Below are 24,521 nucleotides of genomic sequence, written 5' to 3'. Positions count from 1 at the left end.
GAGGTTTAGCCATCTACTGTCCTTTAATATATAGAAAATGTCCACAAGAATGTACATTCCTCACTGGGGGAAGCCACCTCCTTATTCCATGTCCCTTTTTGGGACTTGTGCTCCAGGAGGCATTTAACCTTTATGTAAAGGGAATAGGAGCCATTTCTATCCCAGAAGACGTGGTATTCCCATCAGGTGCCTACATGGGAACAGAAACAGTAAATACATCTTTCTAACATTACATTTTCTTGCCCATATGAGAAGCAGGATGAGTGAGACCATCACAGTTATCCAAATATTGTCATTTTACACTGCAAATACGCTGAAGGCAAACTGCAAATGCTCTTTGTCCATTAAGCATGAGGTACAATTTCATAGGCCCTCAAGAAGTGTAAAGTACAGCCCCTTTCTACAGAAAATGATTGCTTAGCTACTAAAAACTATAAACATCTAATTTTTTATTATATCAAGCACAATTACCAATTTATCAGTCATTAGGGAAATCTATATCAAACAAAAAATTGGCAGAGGAAACTTTAGCCTGCCTAGTAGATGGCTGCTTTTATCAGTGAAAAATGCTAAGAAATCAGCAAATAAATCCTAAAATTAGTTAATCAGATCAAACAAAGTTTCAATTATTCTTGTAATTGGGGATGATTGGATTATTCTGTACAGACACTGTGAAAAAATAATGAACAGAAATACAGAATCTCTAAGTCCCAGACCATCTTGGTTATTTAAAAAGTATTTATATTTTCAAACAAGCATTCCTCACTGGGTCTAATTACTAAAGACTAAATTAGACTAAATTACTTCTGCTGGTACTTCATTCTTCCAACAATAGTCTGCATAGCTGATTTTTTTAATGATCTTTACCCCATAAAGTCCCATTATCATGTACTCAGTGTGAGCAGAGGTAAAGCACAGCAAGAAAAACATCCCCGGTATTTGACTTCAAGAGATTGCAATGCTTCTGGTATAAATATCACTCAAAGAGAACCTTACAGAAGCATTTGACCTAAATGTCAGCAAGTCTACTTTGTAGTAATACTCAAAAAGAGCAAAAGTGGCGGTTTTGCCCACATCCCAGCACTCCTGAGCCTCTCCTGTGCATGTAACCTTTTTGGTATGTAATAAAGACACAATTACAACAAATATTCCCTGTTTGCTGGCTGAGAAGACAAGGTCCTTGACTTAGAAGGCTACATCTCTAGATTAAGGGTGGAGACAGATCAGATTCCAACAATCAGCTCATTTCCAGACCAGCTCTGCAGAGAAATTATAGCACTGAAAACTCCATGGAGTTTTACTTTGTTCTGCCTCTCATATCAGAAATGGATGAAAGGCCAGATATGTGATGAGCTTTCGAAGGAAAGGGTATGGTGATGTGTTTTCATTGGAGTTCATTAAAGTCAACATGGTTTCTTCACTATTTGTGGTTCCAGGACCTTAATAATATGACATTAGGGAGAGAGAAACCGGTTTGTCCTTTTCTTAAACTTGTGGGAGTTTTCTTCTTTATGACACATCATAACTACATCCAGGACCTAGGTCATATTGACCTGAAACTTAAGCATTAAACATACTTTTCTGATCCCATTAGAAAAACTCTCTCTGGTGAGTCTCCTTTTCCATTTTGGCTGCAATAATAATATTGGGACCCTCAGTTCCAGAAGGACAGGGAACTGCTGGAGAGAGTCCAGCGCAGGGCAACAAAGATGATGAAGGGAGTGGAAGGCTGAGGAAGCTGGGGCTCTTTAGTTTGGAGAAGAGGAGACCGAGGGGTGACCTCATTAATGTTTACAGATATATAAAGGGTGAGTGTCAGGAGGACAGGGCCAGGCTCTTCTCGGTGACAAACAATGATAGGACAAGGGGTAATGGGTACAAACTGGAACACAAAAGGTTCCACTTAAATTTGAGAAGAAACTTCTCAGTGAGGGTGACAGAGCCTGGACCAGGCTGCCCAGGGAGGTTGTGGAGTCTCCTACTCTAGAGACATTCAAACCCGCCTGGACACCTTCCTGTGGAACCTCATCTGGGTGTTCCTGCTCCAGCAGGATAGTTGGACTGGATGAGCTTTCGATGTCCCTTCCAATCCCTGACATTCTGTGATTCTGTGTGATTTTGTAATAATAAAAAAAATCCAAGCTCTTTTCACAGATCTAATTCAGAAATTTCAGATAAAGTTTGATCTCAGACTCTTTAGAGTTCTCAGACTTAAAGAGTCACACATGATTTATTCAAAACCTATTTTATCTCAAATAGCTCCAAACAGGTGTCCTACAATGTAGAAACAGCTCATTGCAGTGCTTCAGCATCACTCCATATCTCTCTGCCAATATAATTGTGTATTTTTAGATCTTAAACCAATGCAGAATCTGAGCTCCTCAATTCCACAATAATATAACTTATTTTCTTCCAGAAAAAGCTTGGATAGGATGGAAAATTCTTTGTGGTCATTAAACAGGCAGGACATTTCTAAACAGTAATTCGGAGTAAAAATTTTGTTAGTACCAAGATTTTTAATTGAGTTATGACAGCATATGACTCCTTGATTCACACTACATTTACCTTTAGTTATACTGGCTGCAGATTGGTTTTACTGCTGTTTGTAGAAGACATAATTATTACTGAATGTTTAATAAATGTTTATTCCCTTATTCCATATACTGATCTGTCTGCTCTTTCCAAATATAATAAAATCACATTTCAAACTGATGTCCCCCATATCTCTGGAATGTATTTATTAATAGAACTGATAGAAAACAATGAAATTCTTTTGTGTGATGCACCGGGATGTGCAGTGCATTTCCATAAATAGAACACTAAAAGTGCAACTGCAGAGACTTAATACTTTATGAAATTTCTTAATCAAGCATAATTGAAACCTGGGTATAATTGAGGTGTTGTTTCTTAAAAATTCAAACCTCAACAAACCAAGTAGGATTTTCCTTTCACTCATCTTAATGAAAATTAAGAGTTGCTGCACTGAAGCAAGGAAATTATAGCAGTTAAAAAGTTTAGGAAAAGGAAACTTTGACCCTTCTGCAACATGTCCATGTTAAAGGGGAATATATTCTTATGTCTGCCCAGTGCCTGATGGCTTTGGTAATACGGAAAAAAGAAAACTCAAGGACCTTAAGAAGCACCTACCATAGAACTCTTTCACACTCTATTAAGAGGAAAACAACCTCATCTTTTACAGGCTATAAATTCAGCAATGGTCTTTGCATTCAGTTGGATAATTTTCAAGCAATTAATTCAGTCAGATTCCCTATTATTTCATACCTTTAGTGAGATGAATATCCTGTCTGCTGATTGTTATTTCTTTTACATTTTTTCTCCAGATTTCCTGCAGTCAAAGCTGATGAAATCCCCCTTAAATGAAATACTATTTGTTCAATTTTATCCAAACTCTTAAAATAGGTTTGATATTTTTAAAGGGAGCCTATAGGTGAGTGCTGCTACCTGAATCACTGTCTACCACTTGTGTAGCAGACAGACAAAAGCAAATAATTTGATTACTGAGGACAGGGAATTAGAAAAAAATCCCTATATTTCTAATGTTCTCTTTAGCCATTTTATGATCAGAGCAGCAAAACCCAATATGAATGAAAGCAAACTAGAAAAAAACATTTAAAAATATGCAATCCTGAAAGCATCAAGAAAATAAAAGATGTCTGTATTAACACAGTAGCTATAATAAAAAGTCACACTTATTTACCTAAGTAAGCAGGCAGCATATCATTTAGATATTGAAATAAATTCTCAGGGTTTGCTGAATGAGATCAGATTTACAGGAAAGAACAGTTATTTGCCACAAAACCAGGGAAAATCACCTGGCCTCCAGGTTTAATTTCTGCTGTGCATGGAAGTTCATCATCTGTGCTGGATGCCTGGGGTTACTGCACCTTCCTAAGGAGATGTGGGCTGTGAATTTCTAGCAGTAGCCATTAGTACTGGCTGGATAGTGAGCCCAACACAGAAACCGCAATGCGGTTCTATTAATTAGTATTTTGTTTTTTCTTACTGATACTCTAATTAATTATTAAAGTATAAGCACATTACTAGGTTTCCAGAAACTGAACGAAAAAATTCAGGTCCAGGTCATTTTTGCAGAAAGATCTGCTAAACTTCACAATATGAATTCCCACACAAATATCAGTGATGAAGGAAGAATTCTTATTTTTTTAAGTCCTGGAACATCTCATGGTTCTGACTTGAAGCCAGGGTAAAGACTGAATGAAACCCATGTGAATCAGATTGGAAGAAGTGCTGTGCACTCAAATCATGTCGTTCCTCACAACTCTAGAAGAGGCTTTAGAACCTAGTTCTGACCATACTAATACCAGTGTTGCTCATCTTTTTTTCTTCTGGAAAGAAGGGCAGTTGTGAAATCATGACCAGACACTAGAGTGCTAAACAACAATATATAGTAATAAAATATAAGTTATTTAATAACACGACAAATCTGTTATTAAATTAAGAATAAGTTGATGTCATAAAAATCTGCCTGTAATGTCGTATCTGGATGAAACACTGGGACAGAGTAACTCAGAGAGCGAGTGTACTTTCCATGGCACCTCACAGGGCATGACATTCATGGTTTCTTCCTGCTGCAGAGCCTTCTTGTTGCAATAGCTCTCCATGGATGTGGCAATGCTCTGACTGCCAGCATAGAAAGGACAAAATAACTTTTAATGTTTGTACTGAAGGGGTAATTGCATTTTGAACCTGTAAACCGCGTTAGAAATGTCTTTGCTTCTGCCATGTTTCCTGCAGTCCTACTGAAAAGGTTTTTGATGCTGTTTAGTCTCAGTTAATCTGTTGTCAAGATGAGTTCATATAGATATTAATTTCTTTGCATCAAAGTACTTGAATAAACCATAAAATTTCTAATCTAAACTTCAATTCTGGTACAAGAATATTTTTTGTAGTATTCTCAGCAACATGGATCTTGAGAGACAAACAAAATCTGACTGGCTGGTTACAAAAGGGAACAACCAAAAGGACTGAACGGTGGCTTTGTACCTTGAGCCATCTGCGAGAAAGTGGAGGAAGACCGCTTGATGGCCATTAGGCTGGGATTCCATTATGTGATTGATAACCTGTGATCCTTATCTTTAGAAATTGTCTTACGGTCTCTGCAGAAAGGAGTAATTACAACAGTCAGTCACTGCAATCTATACCTGGATTCTAAAATGACTCAAGGACATCAAGAAGAGAAAGCATGTCTGCAGAGAAAGTGCTTTTTAAAAGGGAAAATTACAGACCTTTTTGGCTTCCAGAAAGAAAGGAATATTGATGTTTCTTGGAAATGGAGAGAACACGTATGATTAGCAGCATGCCAAGGTAAAAACTATTCCAACCTGGCATAACTAAAATCTAAGTAGCTAGAAATATGAATAATAAATAAATAAATAAATAAAAAATCCTTGTATTCCATCAAGCAATCACCTCTGTCCTAATTTTTCACAAAGCTTTCAGTTTCTTCCCACTATGCCAGGACCCTTTTGAACAACTAGGAGAAAGATGTGGGAGCAGAAATAGCAACACGCTGTTGCCTCCTCTGTAAGCAGTGGTTTGTACAGCAGCAGGTATTGTGTGGTGCTAGCAGGTGTGTTGATAATTATAGCACACAATCTACTGGGTGAAGGAATGAGGTTGCCTGCAAGGTCAATTGAAAAGCATAAGAAAAAGAAATAGAATTTACGGAAAGTGGGTGAATGTTTCATTATTACAATTCCTATTTAGTGAGGAACATCTGGCAAACTCTTCACCAGACATCTCTGTTTATTACTCTTCTTTTATTTGCTATATTTGTACATAAAGCAATTAGAGTAAGTACTTGTGAAAGAAGCGTGATCAACAATCAGAGTCTTCACAAGAGAAGTTGGAGACATGGCAGAATGCAGATGTATACACACACACGCACATATATGGACATGTAGAGATGCACTTCTCTCTGAAATTATTTTTTTACTTCATTTTCTCTGAATATGAGGCACATTCAGAGAGGATCAAATCCCACCTGCTGAGGCTGGTGTGTGAGAAGGACAGAGACAGGGCAAGTGATGCAAGCCCTGCACTGGCACAGCAGCCTGCTGGGATATCCCTCGGACACGAGCTTCCCCTTTTGACCAGCACCACACAACCACCACTCATAGCAAACCTAGCAAACGAGCCACGTCTAAACCAGGATCTATTCAACACGATGGCAATGAGGCCTGGGAGGACCTGGTCTTTCTGGTTCAAGACTCTGTTCCCTGTTACAAGAGTGAGGTGGCAGGGAATGGTCAAATGGAGTTTCTGAGGAGCTCCCTATGATCCCCAACTCTGGTAGGCAGTTCACCACATCCTCCCCAGGCTCATTGTAGAGTTAGTACAGTAATTTCTGTTTTTAATGAGAAATAAAAGGATTATCAAAACCTACTAGTCCCACACAGCCTCATCAGCTAACTTGGTTGAGTTCCCTTCTCATAGATGGACTTCCTTGTCGTGAGACAAAAGATCCTGCTCATTTATCTTTATTGGAAGGCATTTCTAATGGGAATTCCCACTGCTCTTTTCAGCAATGTTATGTCCCCTTTCAACAACGTTCTCAGCTTTGGTCCAGTGCAGCAAATTTTGGAGAGCCTGTTCTACAGAATGTCATTATAACTTTTCCAGATAAGATTTCATAGAATCATAGAATGGTTTGGATTGGAAGGGTCATTAAATATCATCTAGTTCCAACCCCCCCTGCCATGGGCAGGGACACCTTCCACTATACCAGGTTGCTCAAAGCCCCATCCAACCTGGCCTTGAACACTTCCAGGGATGGGGCATCCACAGCTCTCTGGACAGCCTGTTCCAGCGCCTCACCACCCTCAGGGGGAAGAATTTCTTCATTATATCTAACCTAACTCTCCTCTCTTTCAGTTTAAATCCCTTATCCCTTGCCTTATCAATACAGGCCCTTGTAAAAGTCCCTCTCTATCTTTCTTGTAGGTCCCTGTTAGATACTGGAAGGCTGCTATAAGATTCCCCCCCGAGTCTTGTCTTCTCCAGGCTGAAGAACCCGAGCTCTCAGCACCTGTCTTCATGGAGAGGTATTTCAGGTAGAAAACTCTTTAATAAGGCCCAAGCAGTCTTATCTCTTTCTTTCACGTCGGTCACTATGCTAAGATCCTCTGCTAGCTTGCACTGTGACAACGCAAATATTTACATTTCTGTCTTTTGACTGTATTCTCAGAAACTTTATTTCAATATGTTTTCTCCTCTCTGTTCACGGTCTAACTTAATGTCTTGTACTTTTCCAGTTCAGAACTGCACAAACTGATGGTGTCCTATTATAGCTGTTGACATGGAAACATCATAAGACACTGTTTGTTGGATAAGACTGCTTTTTCACATAGAACAGACACAGCTTAAATGCACGTTTTGCTGACTCACTTTCAACCATTTTAAGCCACGGTTTATCTTTATTGTCACTTCCCCCCTCATGCCGATGGATCGTGTTCTTAGTCTCTGCTTTGAAATGAGGCTGTCTGAAACTGTGACTATCTTGGTTATAGAAATCTCAAACAAATCCTATTCCCACACATGGACAAGTTCTTCATCATCATCATCTTCTGGCTTGGAAATTATTCTGGTTGACACTTTCCTGCCGAATGAGTCTCCGAACCAGAAAGTAGGCAGTCCCACTAGGGAACTGGAAAGCAGAATATAAGAGCAATGAAAAGCTATTAAAGCATCTCTTAAGAAAAGAAAAAGGTGTGCTGCTTCTTTAGAGCAGACATCACATGTCAAGCACATTACCTGTTCTGGGACATTATTTCAATAACTCATGAAACAGAACAATAAGAAAAATGGCCAGAAGTATGTACTACTTACTCCTACTGAAGCTGCTAATAGAAAAGCTGCTTCTGCAGGCATTAATAATTCAGCACTGAGGACATGATTTCAGGTCTCAGCCAGTTATTTCATATCTAATAAGTTTTATTGATAATGTAAAGGTAAGATGAATTAGACAAGACTGGCTTTGATAAGGAGCTCCTTTATATTTTATAGGCCGAGCTTGTTATCTGAGATTACTGCAGGCTGTGGTTTATTCACACAGGGCTCTGTCCTTTGAGGTGCTCATTATTGCGTATGTTATCTCTTAATCTTGAATACAAAGTATTAAATGATTTGCAAGGCCACAACCAGATAGAAATACATTTGCTTTTTGTCCCTTTTCAGCACAACTGCAGAAACATCCCGTGCTAAAAACCTTGCTGGGCTGTTGGTTCGTGCTGCAGCTGACAACGCATCCGACCATGTCTCAGGAAAGAATCAGTTGCACTCATTTCATAGCAGGTACCTAAGACTTACAGATCTGATAAACATGAAGATGTGAAGGAGAAAACTGGTGTCAGAAGCAGAGATGAGACTGTTTTGACTGATGTGTTTACGTGTTCAGTTTTCACTCTCCATTAACTGCTGCTTCTTTGTCGGTGAAATGTTATTAAAAATTGCAAACTAACCTCATTTTTCCTTAACTGTTCATTAGTATCAACACTGCAAAAAAATATCAGATGAATAAGAAACATAGAAAGTGCTAGGAAAAATTGTAGTAGCTTGTGAGGTGGCTAACAGTTTCAACTGACTATATATCAAATATATCGATTTTCCCAGTCCTCGGGTATAGATGAGGCATCTTGGTATATTTACAGCATCACATTTCAGGGTATTTTCTTTAGTACCAAAATGCCATCAAAGTATAAGCCTAGGGGCCTTTGAATTGTGAATACTGCAAGATTAATAATTCTCACATCCATCTTTCAGCTGAGAGTTACAACGCTGCTGTGTCTCAGTTAAGGCACTTCAGCTAAGGATCTATGAAAACTTCACGGGCATAATACAAACACAGTGTGAAAAGCTCACAGCTTCGACTGGCATCAGTGAGAGGCCACCTCAAAAAAAAACAACCAGGCCCTCTCCAGATATTCCTTGCTCATCAATATTTAGCTGATTTTTTACATTTCTCAGTTAGACAGTAATAGTGTAGCAGCATGACGAAGATGGTACTTTTTATAAATCCCCCCCCCCAAAAGATCCTCCAAGCATATAGAGTCTGACTTTCATAAGAAAATGTATTTTCATTGCCAAAGAAAAGAGTTGGTCTCATTTTCCTTCCTCGTTTTACAGATAATCACAGGCTCTCTGAGGCCCAGATTTTTGCTCTAAAAGTGAATTTCAAAATAATAAATAATAACTACTGGATTTATTGCCCATTGTGTTAGGTGATTCTTGTATTACAGTATATCCCTCATCCTTCTCTGTTCCTCGCTGTATCTGATAATTAATAAAGACCTGAATGAATAGTTATTTGATTATATTGTTCAGCTTCTGAACATCCACCTGGGGAAAAAGGTCTCTCTAGCACACAGAGTGACCCTCTTTGCTTTGAAAACCAAATATTTGCATTATTTCCTTAATTCTGAATCTAAGCAGCTCTAACGGAAGCCAGTGAGAACACTGGTGCCAGCAGAACCTGGAGAAGACTCTATACTCAGAAAAAGAACAGCTAAAAAGTAGCAATTGAATATTCAGAAAATCATACTTAACCAGGACACATGAAATAAGTAATGCCCTGAGCAGGTTTCAATTTTCCAGTCTGAAGTGGCATTTGAAGTGCAACAGCCCGTTTCACAAGTGCAAGCTGTGTCCATACCTATCTGACCATTTCCAAACATGTCTGCTAAACACTATAATAAATCCCAGCTTTCTTTATTATACCATTTAGCACAGATTTTCTGAACGCATGTTGTCCTTTTGTGCTATAATTTGGACCATTCAATTGACTAGGAATAATCAGAGGTAATCAAACTAACTGTACTAAAATTCCATTTTCTTCCACTTGCTGTTGAGAGAATTCAAATAGTTTCTATCATGCCATTAAAGTACAGGCACAGTAATGTACACTCTAGCTATTTCCCCATCAAAGCCAGACAGTAATGCCCAGGTGCCAAACTCACTCACATTCACTCTCCAGAAACCTAGATTGACCTACAGTGCTCTGAAGCTTGAAAGGAATGTTCAGCGTGATCCCACAGCTTGAGTCATGAACCCATTCAGCCTGACGACCATGCACTGAATATGTACAGACCCTCAATAGTGCTAACGAAAGTGGCAAATTTAGAAGGAATCCTGGGGAATAAGAATGTGGGAAAAAAACTCAGCCTATTTAAACAGGACTGGTAGTGTTTCAAAGCTACATGGCAGCGTCTTATGGAAACACATATTCACAGTAGAGACAACAGCCAGAGAGCCTGATTTACAGCTTCTCCAAGATATGTGTATGCACACTGTGTGTGCGTGTGAGCAACAGAGAAAGACATTCCGTGGGATTCAGGTCACACAACTTTAAGTGTCTCCATCATAGATGTTTACATCTCAGCTAATCACCTGAGGCTCCTTCCACTCAACTGTGAGAAATAGACATTTTTAGGGCACGATTCGCCTGAGCAATTTCAGATGTCTGCTTCTGGATGAGATGAATTGTACTCTGGAAGTGCCAAGTGCGCTCCACTGACTCGAGAGAAATACTAAGCAACTAGATTAAGTAAAGATGTTTGCAATGTACATGTGGATATAGTGTATATCTAACACCACTATATATCTATTTGGATTTCTTTTATCTATATGCACGTATATATAAATTCTCTCTCCTTGCAATGAGTATTTAGATATGACCATTTCATACCTTTTCTCTCCGGTTCCCTCAGTACCTCCCTCTGAAAAATCTTGATGAAATTGTATCTTTATCACATTTCTCCTTCCAGATCTACACAGAGCTTTCCATCACCTGGTCTGATGTTCTCACTTGTTCAGATTTCACTACCAGGATGTTTCCAAGAGTCGCATTTCTCATGTGGATTGTAGATTGCATTGCAACCTGCTGTGCAGCTCTCCCAGCAGAGTTTTGCCTGTGGAGCCTTGACCTGATGTTCACTGGCCTACAGGGACTCACTGCCTCAAAAAAGACAGAGAGACTGAATGGTGGCTGTAAGACACTACATAAAACCAGTCCCCGATGCCAGATCCAACCTTCACGAACTACCTCAGCCAAACTTCAGCTGTAACCCAGCAAAGTTCCCAAGTGAGAATTTCCACAATTTGTTGAAAATCAAAGTCTCTCTAACTGATATGGCATCATGCTGATTTCTAAGAAATTCGGGAAAAGTGTAAAGAGGTATCTAACGCCTAATGGAGAATTCATTGTGCTGGAAATCAGAGTAAACAACCCAAAGTACCTCAACCTTGACTTCCTCTCATTTGCTGCCAAATTGCTATGGCAAATCTTCAAATTCTGTTGCTTGTGGTTCAAAAAAAAAATGAACTAGAACACACTCATTTTTAACACACAATGCTTTATGTTCATACAGCACCTATCAAAGCTGTGAAATGCTTGGCACTTATTCCAGCTAGAAGAAAACAAAAATATAGTGGACTAAGAGGTACCTGTTTGCCCTGTGCATGGTTTTTACAATTAGTGAGACACAGGATGGAACATTAAGACTGATCTTTAACTTCCTCATCTTACTGGGATGAGGCTTTGCCTCATTTGCACTTCCCGCTGTAATGTTCCCCCTGGGCAGCTGGAGGAGGCGCAGCTGCAGAATCACTTCTGAAATCACAGCTGGATCCAGACCTGTCCCAGCTCTGGTTTTCCACCTTTATAACTAACTATACAATTCACATTGTGCTGATATATTTGAAAGCTGAAATATCTGCATTTCAGTAAGCTCAACCAGTCCCCTCTATACAGGACAACAAGTAGCCATGGTTACGTGCAGTGATTTTTGATCACTGATGGTATCGAACAGATTTTAAACAATGAAGTGGTAATGAAAGAGCTGGGGTGTGTGTAAAGCTCTTGATTTACTCCCGCAGAGCGATGCACCTCCACAGTGACTGTTTGTGGCTTTGGACGACTGGAATTTTTAATTATAGATATAAGCTGTCTGGTTTGAATAAAGATTAAAAGATGCCATGGCTGTTTATTCCAAGCTTATCTAATTATTTTTCAGCTGTAAATCAACAGCAGACTGTAAGGAGGCAGTTCTTGGATGCCAGATAATTCCTTGAAAACCTTTTATTTGTACTTCTAGTAGCAATTACTGACGTATCTACTTCTACCCTCAGAAATATAGCACAAGTGCCTTAAGCTCAGGAGAAATATAGTCAAACAACAGGCAAAAATCCTTTGTCCTGTTTGAGCTCTCAGCTTCCTCCAAAGCTTGGCAGTTTTATGATCAAGTTTCAATGGCTGTTTGCATTCACCAAACTTTGTAAAGGACTGTACTTAACTCTTCAAGTGGCTGTCATGTTCCCTAGTCTGTGGGTTAAATAACATGATCTGGCATTTCCCGAGAGTATTGGTGGTCACCCCATGTTGATTGAAAAATTTGAGTGGTGATATGAACCTAAAAGTACAAAACAAAGCACGTACCTATTTCAATGCAACCCAATACATAATCTTACAGGAGCAGATTTTAAAACCTTGAGCCAAAAGACAAAAAGGAAGATAAGAATTTGCATAAGAAATGCTAAAAATCCCCTGTGTATGTACGTAGCACATTATTTAGCTGATGATGGGTTTGTTTTCTTTCCTCATTAATCATGAGCTGGTGGCTGAATTCCAATTAATTAAAAAGGATAATAGAAGAATTTTTTTCAGCCTCTCACTTCAGTTATTTAATTCAAATTAAGTTAATTCACAACCATCAACAAATGAATAATGAATAATAAAATTTATTATATTTCACATCCATTCTCTCACTTTCTGCTCTTCTTTCTCTATTTCTTTTTCTCATTGGAGAGATTTAGTGACAAAGAGGATGTGGACTCCCAAAAGTGTTAACAGCATTTCCTACTGCTCAGTCCTCCCCTGAAGACTTATAATACTTTGCCTTTTGTGTCGTGGACTTTCTGATAACATCCCAAACAGAGATACAGGGTCCATAATACAAAAGGAACAGGTAATACTCATCAAAGAGCTACATAATTTCTTCTGAAAAACTGATTTTTGACTGCTTTCCTGTGGCGTATACACTGCTTAGGTGTGTATTTTAATTGCTTTCAGCCAACTACTTTTAGTCCTACACATTATTCCCATATTAAATTTTACCTCACTTCATTCAATAGAACTTCTTTTATATATCTCAATTGAAAATGCTATGATATTTTAGTAAGGTCTGGATGGGAAAATCAGAGACTGCAAGGTAAAGAAAACCCTGGGTCCAATGAATCCCACATCCACCGGAAAATCTGCTTACAGAGCTTTGCTTTTTTCACCTTCTTTTCTGTTGGCATTTCTGTGACCAGATAATGACACTTATTTTCAATTCTTGTGACCTAGGTGGACCTTATTTTGATTTCCTTGCACTGGCTAGAACACAGTTATTTACTTTGATTAAGCTTTCTGGCTAAAAATTAGCTATGCTTGTATTTAGTGAAGAACAGCAAAATCACTACATCCCAGAGAAAGGAAAACAGCAAACTTGAATCATAAACTTGGCAATACAGATACAGATTTGCAACATATGGTAATTTGCCTCTGATTCTCTTGCACATGCTGACCAAAATAATCCATTGAAACAGAAATGTCCTGGGTTGTAGGATAAAAAAAAAAGCTAAATCCCAGACATTTTACGTGAGTCCCTGGATGTAAAGAGTTTATTCATAAAGTGAAAACTTCAGTCTGTGAAAACAAGCACATTTCTGAACCCACACTTATTTTTTCCTTAGTGCCTAATATAAACATAACCTACCTTTGTCATTAGTGAATATGATTTGAAGTAACAGTGCCTAGCACAAAGCTGCAGGCTCTGCTGTACCACAAACACATTATAATAATATGTAAAATGCAGAGCCTTTCAAGCAGATTTATGAGGGTTGGACACAGCCAGTTGTGTGGGTTTGACTGCAAAAAGCTTATGCTAATAAAAGTGACCGAGGCTTTTGAGGTTTTTCTGCTTGAGAGGTTTGGGGCATTTTTTGGAACAACGCTGGAATAAAAGAGCAGTTTTTGCATTTGTGGTTTGGGAAGAGATATTTAGATATGCAGCTGAGACATCAAAGATTACTGCAGCGAAGCACCAGGGCATGTCAGCTTAGTGAGACACACCACATCCAGAATTCATGAACCAGCAGAAAACCAGGCTCATCGGTGCACACAGAGCGATACCGTATGGAAGAACAAGGCTGGTCCAGATGCAGCACAGATTTATCAGCTTGGCTCAGTGTGCTAGAGAATGAACCTCAGTTCTCAGCAGGGCTTACCAGGTTGGTGCTGACACTGGGATAATTGAGTTTTGCTGCAGCTCAAACCAGTAAGTTGTTCAGGACCCTTTGTTAGACCTTTGCGCGCACACCTGAACTGAATTGTGGCTGCTGGCTTGGACTTCTTGCACCATTGTTCCCCACATTTTGGGTTCCTGGCAAAGCTTGGGTCTGTCTCTACATGTCCAGTGATTGCAGTTTTTCACAAAACACAAATTCAAGGAGCTGATCCAAGCTCTTGACAATAAAGTCGCTGTGTGTTTGGTCTGGAAAACAACTACTGTAGGTAGAATAGCTCCAGAAGTAAACACAGAGCCAGAAAGGTCAGAGAAGGTTAGAGATTCATCAGCGACCATGACATTTCCAATCTGACCTTGCCCAATAGCAAGGTCACTGGTAACAGTGATCCATACCCTTTCAGTCATAGCTCTTTCTGGCAGCAGTACCAATTAGTGCTTCTTATGGTTGCTGCCCACTAGAATAAGACCATCCATGCTAACATTTAAGTTTTTCCTTCCTTCCTTTCTTCTGCCTCACCCCTTCATGCTGAGGGTGTAATGACAAAATGTAGAATTTAGCTTTAATTGGATCTCTGCAGTGTTATCACCTGAATTAGCTCCCCCATGAATAATTATCACTGCCTGGAGGCTGACAAATTGCTTCCCTCTACTTCATGATTGTCAGGAATTTCAAATTATACGCTGAGCATGGGGGAAAAAAAATGAAAATGAAAAGCCTAGAGAAGCATAATTAAGATTATTGAAATATTTGGCATGGAATCCTAGAGGGAGTGAGTGACAGCAAGACCTTTGCTAGAGGCAACTGGGCAATACCCAGTCTTTCTGCCAGCAATGACTATGGCAATAGACTTGTACAGTCAAAGCAAAACTATAACCACTGCTACTGCCTGGCTCACAGCTGGGAAATTACTATCTTATTCACTACCCCATTTAAGCTACGTACATCAGCTTGTTTAGCATCTCATCTGCATACTTGATCTTGCTAGGTAAATGGTAAATTCTTTGTAGCATAGACTGATAGCAGGGTAAACATATGCACGGGGAGAGCAGCAGATTGTCATGCATTTCGAATAGCACATAATAGTCGTTGTTTTGTAAGAACAAGGTCTTGAGGAAAAGGTTCACTTTATGAGATCAGTCATTCCATGTCTGGGCAAGACCTTGCATAAAAATGCAATGCGTCACTACATCATGATATTCATTTCAGACACCACAAGAGCTGATAACCGGTAAGAAATCTTCATATCACAAAACCAAATCACTATAAAAGTATAATGCTCTTTGACAATGGCTTGAAACGATCAGATTAAAGAATAGGGCATCATCCAATTTTCACATTAATGGTGCTGTGCTATAAGAATGATGCATTCCTCAGTTCAAATCGATGCAGTTCCTCAAACTTCCTTCCCACCTTGCTGAACCCACAACACACAAATCAGGCATAGACAAGGTAGCTGCTGACATGTTGCTGACATATTCCCAGGAGAAAGTTCTCCCTGCTTACCTGACATACAGTGACCTCTTCTGATTAGTCCTCAGGGATCCAGACCCAGAACTCATGCTGTGATTCATCATCTGCTCACGCAGGTCATGGATTTTTGCCTCAAACCGAGCGTACTCTAAGGAGATAAGAAAACAGGGAATAAAGATATTTTAGTTTTCTTGACCTATATAATCTTTAGGGCTGTCAAATGCAAATTAATATTGAATTAATGAGTGTAAGCCATGTCCTGAAAACTGAGGTCTAATAGAACCTTTCATTAATGTACAAATAATAATAATTGATATACCAATAGTCACCAAACACATGAAGTTTAAGGGCAAGTGCTGGATGTTGTACCTGGGACACATCAATCCTGGCTGTACATACAGACTAGGGGACAAAATGCTGGAAAGGAGCTCTGCAGAGAGATATCTGGGGATTTTGGTCAACAGCAAGTTGAACATGAGCCAACAGTGTCCCTGGCAGCCAAGAGGGACCCGTGTCCTGGGAGCATCCAGCACAGCATGGCCAGCCGGGCAGGGAAGGGATTGTTCGGCTCTGTTCTGCACTGGAGCGGCCTCACCTGGAGCACTGTGTGCAGGGCTGGGCAACACAGGATAAAAAGGAGATAAAACTACTGGAGAGTGTCCAGAAGAGTCTACAAAGTTGGTGAAGAGTTTGGAGAGGAAGCTGTATGAGGAGCGGCTAAAGTCAATGAGTTTGTTCAGCCTGGAGGAGACTGAGGGGAGAGCTCATGGCGGCTACAGCTTCATCACAAGGGGAGGAGGAGGGGCAGGGCTGAGCTCTTCTCTCTGGTGACCAGTGACAGAACCCGAGGGAATGGCAGGAAGATGTGCCAGGGGAGGTTTAGGTTGGGTATTAGGAAAAGGTTCTTCACCCAGAGGGTGCTGGACACTGGAACAGGCTCCCCAGGGAGGTGTCACAGCCCCAAGCCTGACAGTGTTCAAGAACAGACTGGACAATGTCCTCAGACACACAGTGTGAACTGTGGGGTTGCCCTGTGCAGGGACAGGAGTTGGACTCGATGATCCTTGTGGGTCCCTTCCAACTCAGGACATGTCATGATTCTTATATATTAGCTCAGGTAAATTAATGACCTCTTTATTGCGGGGTCTGAACATTTTAGCATTGACTGTGTGAAAAGTCAGATAGCTAGACCTTCTCTTCTGCAGTTTCAGGAAAGGAGGTTTAAGGTGTATTACTAAATATCTTATAATCTGCAAAAAGGATTTTGAAAGCAGTTTTCTACTGTATCATTCATCTTTCCCTTGTTAGGGGCAGTGGGATGATGGACTGAAGTTATTATACTAATGAGTTAAGCATTTAGTGTAAGATCCCATCAAACTGCAGGAATCACAGAGTCATTTTGGTTGGAAGAGCTAACTCTAGCACTAATCCATGTCCCTAAGAACCTAATCTATATGTCTTTTAAACACCGCCAGGGATGGTGACTCAACCACTTCCCTGGGCAGCCTGTTCCAATGCCTGACAACCTTTTCTGTGAAGAAATTTTTCCTAATATCCAATTTGAACCTTCACTGGTACAACTTGAGGCCATTTTCTCTCATCCTAAAGGAGATATACCAAAGTCTAATTATCCCCGAAGCGGCTGTGAAATTGTTGTACGAGCAATAAGCCACCTTATTTGATCAGCCCACTGGGGACAGGGTTCTGTTTCTTTTAAATAGGTGGAGTCATAGCTGAATCTTAGGCTGGGTGATCCCAGGAACTCCAGATCTGTTTAGCTGCACAAAAACGGTACAAAACCAGCTCTCACACCTTGTTCTCTGCTATAGCTGGAGGCTTTGTAAAATGTGGCGATATGCTGAGCAGCAACACGGGATCAGCATTGGGGCAAGAATTCAGCTAGATGTGCTTCATTTGATGAGGCTTCTCTCTGAAAGGACACATCCCTTGCACAGCCTGGTCAACAGTCCCTCCCGCTGGCACATTCTCCTTGCACGTTGTGTGACCTAATGGGCTGAGTTTTGCTTTGCCAGAGGAAAAGTTGAAGTTTTGGAGACAAGCTCTAATTCCTTGAAACCAACAACCAGCAACACAGAGAGTCATAATTCAACCTAACCGCAGGAAATCTACCTACACGAGCTAGAAGACTAACTTGAGGGGGTGTACAAAATCCATTTCAGTGAGTCAGTGACACTTTGAAGAGTCGATGTTGCAGACAGATGCCAGCAAAGAGAAGAAGTTGTTCCCTGCACCTCTATGTTTTATTTCACTGGCTGCTTCAAAAGGAGGGTCTACATTTCTCCATATCAAGTCTGGGGCAGAAGTGAAGAGAGCAGGCAAGGTTTCCTTTGTTAGAGGGTGGAGGTATATCCACCAGGTCACACCACTTCTCAGTTTACACAAATAAATGTTTACTGTGCATTTATAACCTGTTGGTCTGCTCCCTGTTTGTTGCTGTTTGAGCCATGTGAAAATGCTGTAAGACAGCAATATTATCATTTTCTCCTAGTAGAAATCTCAGCATTATTTTTGTTTGACCATATGCCATTCACGCTGGCTCGTTTCCCAGAATGTCTAGATGCTTTGCAACAACAACTAATTCATTTTATTCAGTGCCCTTTAACTTTTCATTGGATAATAACATCTGACCTTTCCAAGATCCCACATTTTGCATGGATACTAGCTACCTTCAAGCTGGCTTAGCAGAGTGGTTTGATTTGGGCTTCCCCCTTCCCCGTCCCGCTTCTTTTTCTTCATCTTCTTTTTACTTGATGTATTTTAACTCCCTTTTCATTGAGTTTCTTCGGCATTACCTACTGAGTTAAGAGACAGTGGTCACTTTGCCAGTCAGCTGGGAACCACTGCTGTGGTGTAAGACTTTTCAGTCTTCCCACACACCTATGACTTCACTGACTGCAGCTGAAATTCTGTATGTCAGGAGGAGAGACACTCCTACATACAGACCGTATTTCAGATTTATTCTGGAGCTGGTTTCTTGCTAATTTCTTTCACCTAGGGTACATCTTTAAGCTTCTCAGTGACTTAAAAGCCCAGATCCTCAGAGGAAATAAGTTTCCTACAAACTTGTACTGTTTTTTAAAGTAGAGTTTAGTTTTGAAGTGTTTATCCCCGTGTAGGATTTAAGTTTGCTCTATATGAGTCATATTTGTTCTGTTCCCCCGCTCTAGAATTTATTTAGTAAATAATCATCTTTCGAGCAAGGCTTTGTTTAACTTATATTTCATCATGACAAATTTAACATTTCTTCTTGGTAAATAGGAAGGGTTATCATAAAACCAAAAAACTTGCATTTCTCTTCCTGATACAGTGTCAGTCCTTCACAGACAGACAGACTACTACAATTTTAAGGGTTGTCACTAGGTGTCTTTCAAGTGTGGTGGATGCACTAAATGAGACAGTAAACATACACTGTAATTCAGCTTCTTTGATGTTTTACATCTGGGAAAGGCCCAAGGTATGAATGATTTACATCAGAGCAGCTGTAATGGCAGCTTTCCCTTTAATAAGCAACCATATCCCAGGCAGAGTCTGTATGTGAGGTGTGGGAGTAACTCCTAGATTTAGACACCAATCTGGAGAGTGAGAAGAGAGGACTGAAAATCTGACTCTCTCTAGCACAACATCCAGCTATTTGCAACTTGAACACCAGCTCATGAGATACTCAAATGACTACAGCTTGGTCAGATGATTGTATTGTTGCTTGTGTTCTGACTTCAGAGCACACTTGTAATTTCACTGATTTTAACTGACTGTAAATTTATTCTAAATTTAAAAAAATCTCTTTCTAGAAAACATTTTGAGCCCTCAACACATCTTAAAAAACGTCTAGTATGTCTGTGATGGAAGTTCGGGGTTCAAGCTCTCGGTCCCTGGCTTGATATTAAAAAATACTGAAATAGTAATGACAGTTCTGTTACTTCGTGCTCTTCAGATGTTTTTTTTCTTAGCATTGAAATACATAGATAATTTGAAAATAACCATATTTATGGGCTTATATTTTCACACACTACCTTCTCCATATTTATGCAACCAAAAATAATGAAAGATGCACCTGTCCTTTCTTCCTGACAAATGCCTGGACCAAAAAATGCAAGGTGATTAATGCAGGTAGTATTGAACCCAGCTCAGATCAGCTTCTTTAATCTCAGTCCTTCTAATTCTACTGATGCCTAGATGCTACAGCAATGGCTACATCTGAGATGTGAACAGAAAGAGTGATGGTCCATTTCTGCCATCAGAACTGCTACATCAGTCCTGCCCACTAGGAAAAAGTCCCTTTTTCTTAACACTTTTTTATATATGGGGTCATTCCAGAGAAACCATTTCCTAATAGCTTTGCATTTGCTAGGTAGAAGTAAGTGGTAGACATGAAGTCCAGAAAAACACTTCATCCTTCCTTCAAATTCAGCACTGAATCTAAATAACACACTTTCAAGACTCATGGACAATTAAAAGGACACTGAGGTTGTACCATGCTGACAAGAAATCCAGTTAAAGCCGATTCATTAATTTCATGCCCTTTAAAGAAAGGTAGAACAAAGAACTGTTGCTGCTGAAGTGCATCATTAGCGAAATTTCCCAAATTTGACTTACCAAAATCCATCTGCAAAGGTCCTACCCCTTGCCTGATTCACTAGTGATCCAACAAACTAAACTGGTAGCTTAGGAAAATGATAAAGTAATGAATTAGAATAAAAAGGGCAAACAGGTGAGCAAACTGTAACCTACAATGTTACTGGGGTCAGGCCAGACGATATAATGGTTGGTGCTGGCCTGTGGCTCTGGAAAAGTTGGTATAAGAAACAGGACAGATGTGATGGAGGGAAGTGTCTGTTCATACTTGGCTTTAGACCTGGGTCAGGGCTCAAGGCAGTGTAGGTAGGCCTGTATTTAGCTGTCCCAAGGATACAGATACAACTCACTAACCCTGCAGAGGTGGAGTTTATGCTGTTGGTTGTGGAATAGGAGATGGCTGCTCTGAGGAATGGCCAATCTACAGGGACTGTGGGACCATCTTTCAGGGTTCTGGCATTGACATGTTGGGCTCTGCATGCTGCCCCAAGCAAGTGCCCTTTTTTCCCAAGGGTCTGTTTTCTAAAGTTGGCTCTGCTCAACACTTTGTGTAGTCAGGAGAGAGAGAAGAATCAGTTTGAATTGCTACAGTGGGAGTTGTCCACAAGCCCAACCAAGGCCAAAACTGAGTGCATTTATCAACTGGAGACACTGGTTTGAACAACTGATGTTTATCTGCTTCATACAGGATTTGTTAGCTTGAATATGTGAACAGGGAACTGGTGGTTTTCTTTCTACCTCATTCCAACATCTTGCCAAGCACTATATCTGGGACTAACACATATTCTAACCTTTGGATATCAATGTAATCGTTTATCTTTGCAAAGCACTTGCATATGTTGAAAGTATTGCATAGACCTTTGGGAATAATCTTCAAACACCTTGAACCTTCTCCTTAGTTCATATACTGAGAAATCAAAGCAAGGTAAATGGCCAGACACATAAAAGAAACCAACCCAAACCATAACAGAAATGCTCTTAAACTGAAACTTCCATTTTACCTGGCCAAGATCAAAACTATGATCTTCACAATCTTGAAGGCACCAACATTTTTACTGCTGAAGTGATTTAGATACCCGAAATCCTGCCACCTCTTCTAAAGCTCTGCAGGTAGGTAGCTACACTGTGGGGAGGAGTTGTTTTAACACCCCTCCGGCCTCTTTTGAGTTCCTATTGACTTGCTTTGGTGGCTCATGATGACTCAGTATTGAGCTGCTGTGAGTCCAATTACTCAATGCTTAAGACTCTTCACACGCTGTGAAGGAAAAAATCATGAGTTTGTGAGATCCATGCTGGATGCACAGTCACTAAGGACAGCTGGGATGAGTGTTGCTGTAACTTAAGTAATATAAATGGGGCAAGGACTTTTTCAATTAAAATAAGCAGTGTATTGAAATGTTAGCTTCAAGTTCTCCAGGTGACTTCAGAAATGGCCTAAAAGTCTATGATACTTGAACTTGCAAGACTTAGAAGCATTTGGGAGACTGAAAACGAATGCGAGAAAACAAACATCAAGAATTTTTTAGAAAATCGTCATGAAAAGGTCAAATAATTTCTTGATCTAAAAAGAACAAACAGATTTTATAATTGATGGTTTGATGCCATTTTTGGTAATATAAAGGATAAACATAACAAATTAATAAATATGCTGCAGCTTTTCTATGAGAAAGAGTTGCAGAATTTTACAAAGCTACATTACTGTAATTTTTCACTTTTAAGTTTATAATGAAGACTGTAACTTTGATTGAATTTAGAAAACATGAAAACGTAAAAGCCCTTATCCTACAAGTAAAGCATGGTTAAGTAACGGAAATGCTGACGTACTATACCATACAGAAAATAATAGTTCAGCATCACAATCCAAGTCTGTATTAGTTTAAATGCTTTTAGTGTTGGCACCTTTAGAGAGATAGCAATTCTTTCTGTCAGCAGGTATCAAAATTTGCTTTCCTGTGTAATTCGGGATCATCACTGTTTGCTTGTAGATGATAACAGATTCCCTAATTGCTGCTTTTGCACTTCTGAAATAACGTATCTCTAACCCACTTCAGCAAATGGTGAAGCAATGATGGCTATAACGCAAGTGGGAGGTTGGAAAAGGCAACATATATTTCTTGAACTCCGTCAGGGGGTGAAAGGGAAGTAAAACTTGAACTGTGAAATTTTAGCAGACTACACTGCTTAAGAACAAAATGAAACAAAAACCTAGGAGGGCAGTAGTAAGAGGCAGAATTTTCTTACTTCAAAAAGGGTTTGTTGAATAACTCTAGACACTATAACAAAGTAATAGCTGCTGGACCAGCTTCTCCATCAGTATCAATTTGGCATAATTTCAGTGGATCCAGGCCAGCTTAAACCTTCTGAGATTTGCTTCTGTTTATGGAAAAACAAATTTATGCCGCTACAGCAAGTCATGATCTTATTGCCTCGGATATCTGAGATAGAAATGTGCATGATACTATTATTATGGTAACATTAATTATGTTATTTATGTATTTTATTTTTTTCTCCCTCTACCACCTTTTAGAAGATGTCTTGGCTGAATGATTTTAGATTTAAAATAATAGAACATGTTCCGTCCTACAGTGGGTGTCTTCCATTTCTGCCCTTTGCCCACAGTGCGTGTCTTCCATTTCTGCCCTTTGTCCACAGTGCTGTCCAGTCACTACTCTTTTACACATGGGGGTAAAGGAAGGTTAGCAGACCAGCTTCGAGTCTTCGGAGGACTAGATCTGATTCTTGTTTTTCTACAGATTTACAATGTGAACCTGGATGAGTCACAAAAAGTAAGTTCCATCATACAATGGAACCTAAGGGAGAGATTTAGGTGCTAGATTTACATTAAGTCTTCGGATATACCTGCCAGGTGCCCATCATCCCACAGCTCTGGAAAGACTTTGAAACTACAGTAATACAGACAAAAAGTGAGTGTACAAAAAGACATGAACTGCTATTAGTATTTTATGTCTTCTGTTTACTTTTTTTTCTTTTGTTTAAAATTTATTTTGAGTCAAGTTTTGCTAAAGGTACTGTGACTGCTGTTTTCAGATGATTAGGGGTTCAAGTCTATAGCCATCTGAGGTTGCAAGTAATTACACAGCAGGTTAATGAGGGTGAAAAATGGTTGTGGTCTATAGTAATTTCTGAAGAAATAACCAACCAACCATAATATGGTTAGGTACAGTTCATTGTACCTTTGCTTCTTAAATCTTCCTCTGACAAATCTGGTGTTGGACACGGCCAGGGACATGATTCTGGACAAAACTGACTTTGGATCTCATATTGTATGGTAAATGTTATGCTTTTAATAAGTCCAAAAGATCAGTTAGCTTTAACATCAGCTAAATTTGTCACTTGAGAGGAAAAAAATGCACACAATTCTGATGCCATCGATAGGCAGTGCAATAGTGTGTATTTTTTATTGGATAAAGCATTGCTCAAAAGGCCTCGCTCCATTCGTGATGCTCTGAGCAACAGAACATGTTCTGCTGCTATTTCTTATCAGTCATATAACTCCCCTGAGATCACTCAAAGGAAATGAAAAACACAGATTTCAATACTTGGAAAAGGAAGATAAATTTACATTTTATTAGTTTTTATTAGTTTGAATATATCTACTTGGTTTTATTGGAATATTTTCAAAACACCTTTTCAGAAACCTTTTCAAAAATAATGACACAGGTGTATTTACTGGTTTTACTCATTGCCTTGGCCTTTAAAACTTCAGCACAGGAGTGCCATTAATGTCTTTGTGCTTTGATATTGGTTGGTTATCTTCCTTTACCAATATATAGAGGTATTTATACTTGAGCTTGTCTTCTAATTAAAAATTCACCCTGTATATTTGTTCTGTAGCTGGCTTCATTGCCTAAACATCACCACTAACTGTATTTTCATTTGCTTTATTATTGAAGATAATGCTTCTTCCATCTGTTGCATCATTAGATACAGTCCTCATATTGTGTTAGTTGTGAATATAAATACACCTGAAAAGATATCTTCCTCCCACGTTATGTTCAGGAGACTAATATTGTGCTCTATTCTTAGTGAAAGGGAGTATAATTCCAATCCAAATTAGTCTCTGGAAGCTTTAGTTTCAGAGACTTCATGCCCTATAATGAAAGAGATGTACT

General features: G+C 39.5%; 1 protein-coding gene across 30 annotated transcripts in view; it reads right to left on the bottom strand.

Moving 5' to 3' along the window:
• DLG2 (discs large MAGUK scaffold protein 2) overlaps positions 1–24,521 on the bottom strand; it is a 1,047,967-nt gene that overhangs the window by 79,161 nt on the left and 944,285 nt on the right. For all 30 annotated transcript variants that reach the window (XM_071798683.1, XM_071798777.1, XM_071799041.1 and 27 more), the window contains one exon: positions 15,829–15,943. In XM_071798683.1, coding sequence (XP_071654784.1) covers positions 15,829–15,943 — 115 coding nt within the window. The remainder of the gene's footprint in view (positions 1–15,828; positions 15,944–24,521) is intronic.

The sequence above is a fragment of the Patagioenas fasciata genome, chromosome 1 (assembly GCF_037038585.1).
Source record: "Patagioenas fasciata isolate bPatFas1 chromosome 1, bPatFas1.hap1, whole genome shotgun sequence".
NCBI classification, from domain to species: domain Eukaryota; kingdom Metazoa; phylum Chordata; class Aves; order Columbiformes; family Columbidae; genus Patagioenas; species Patagioenas fasciata.
This window is presented reverse-complemented; position numbering and strand designations above follow the sequence as displayed.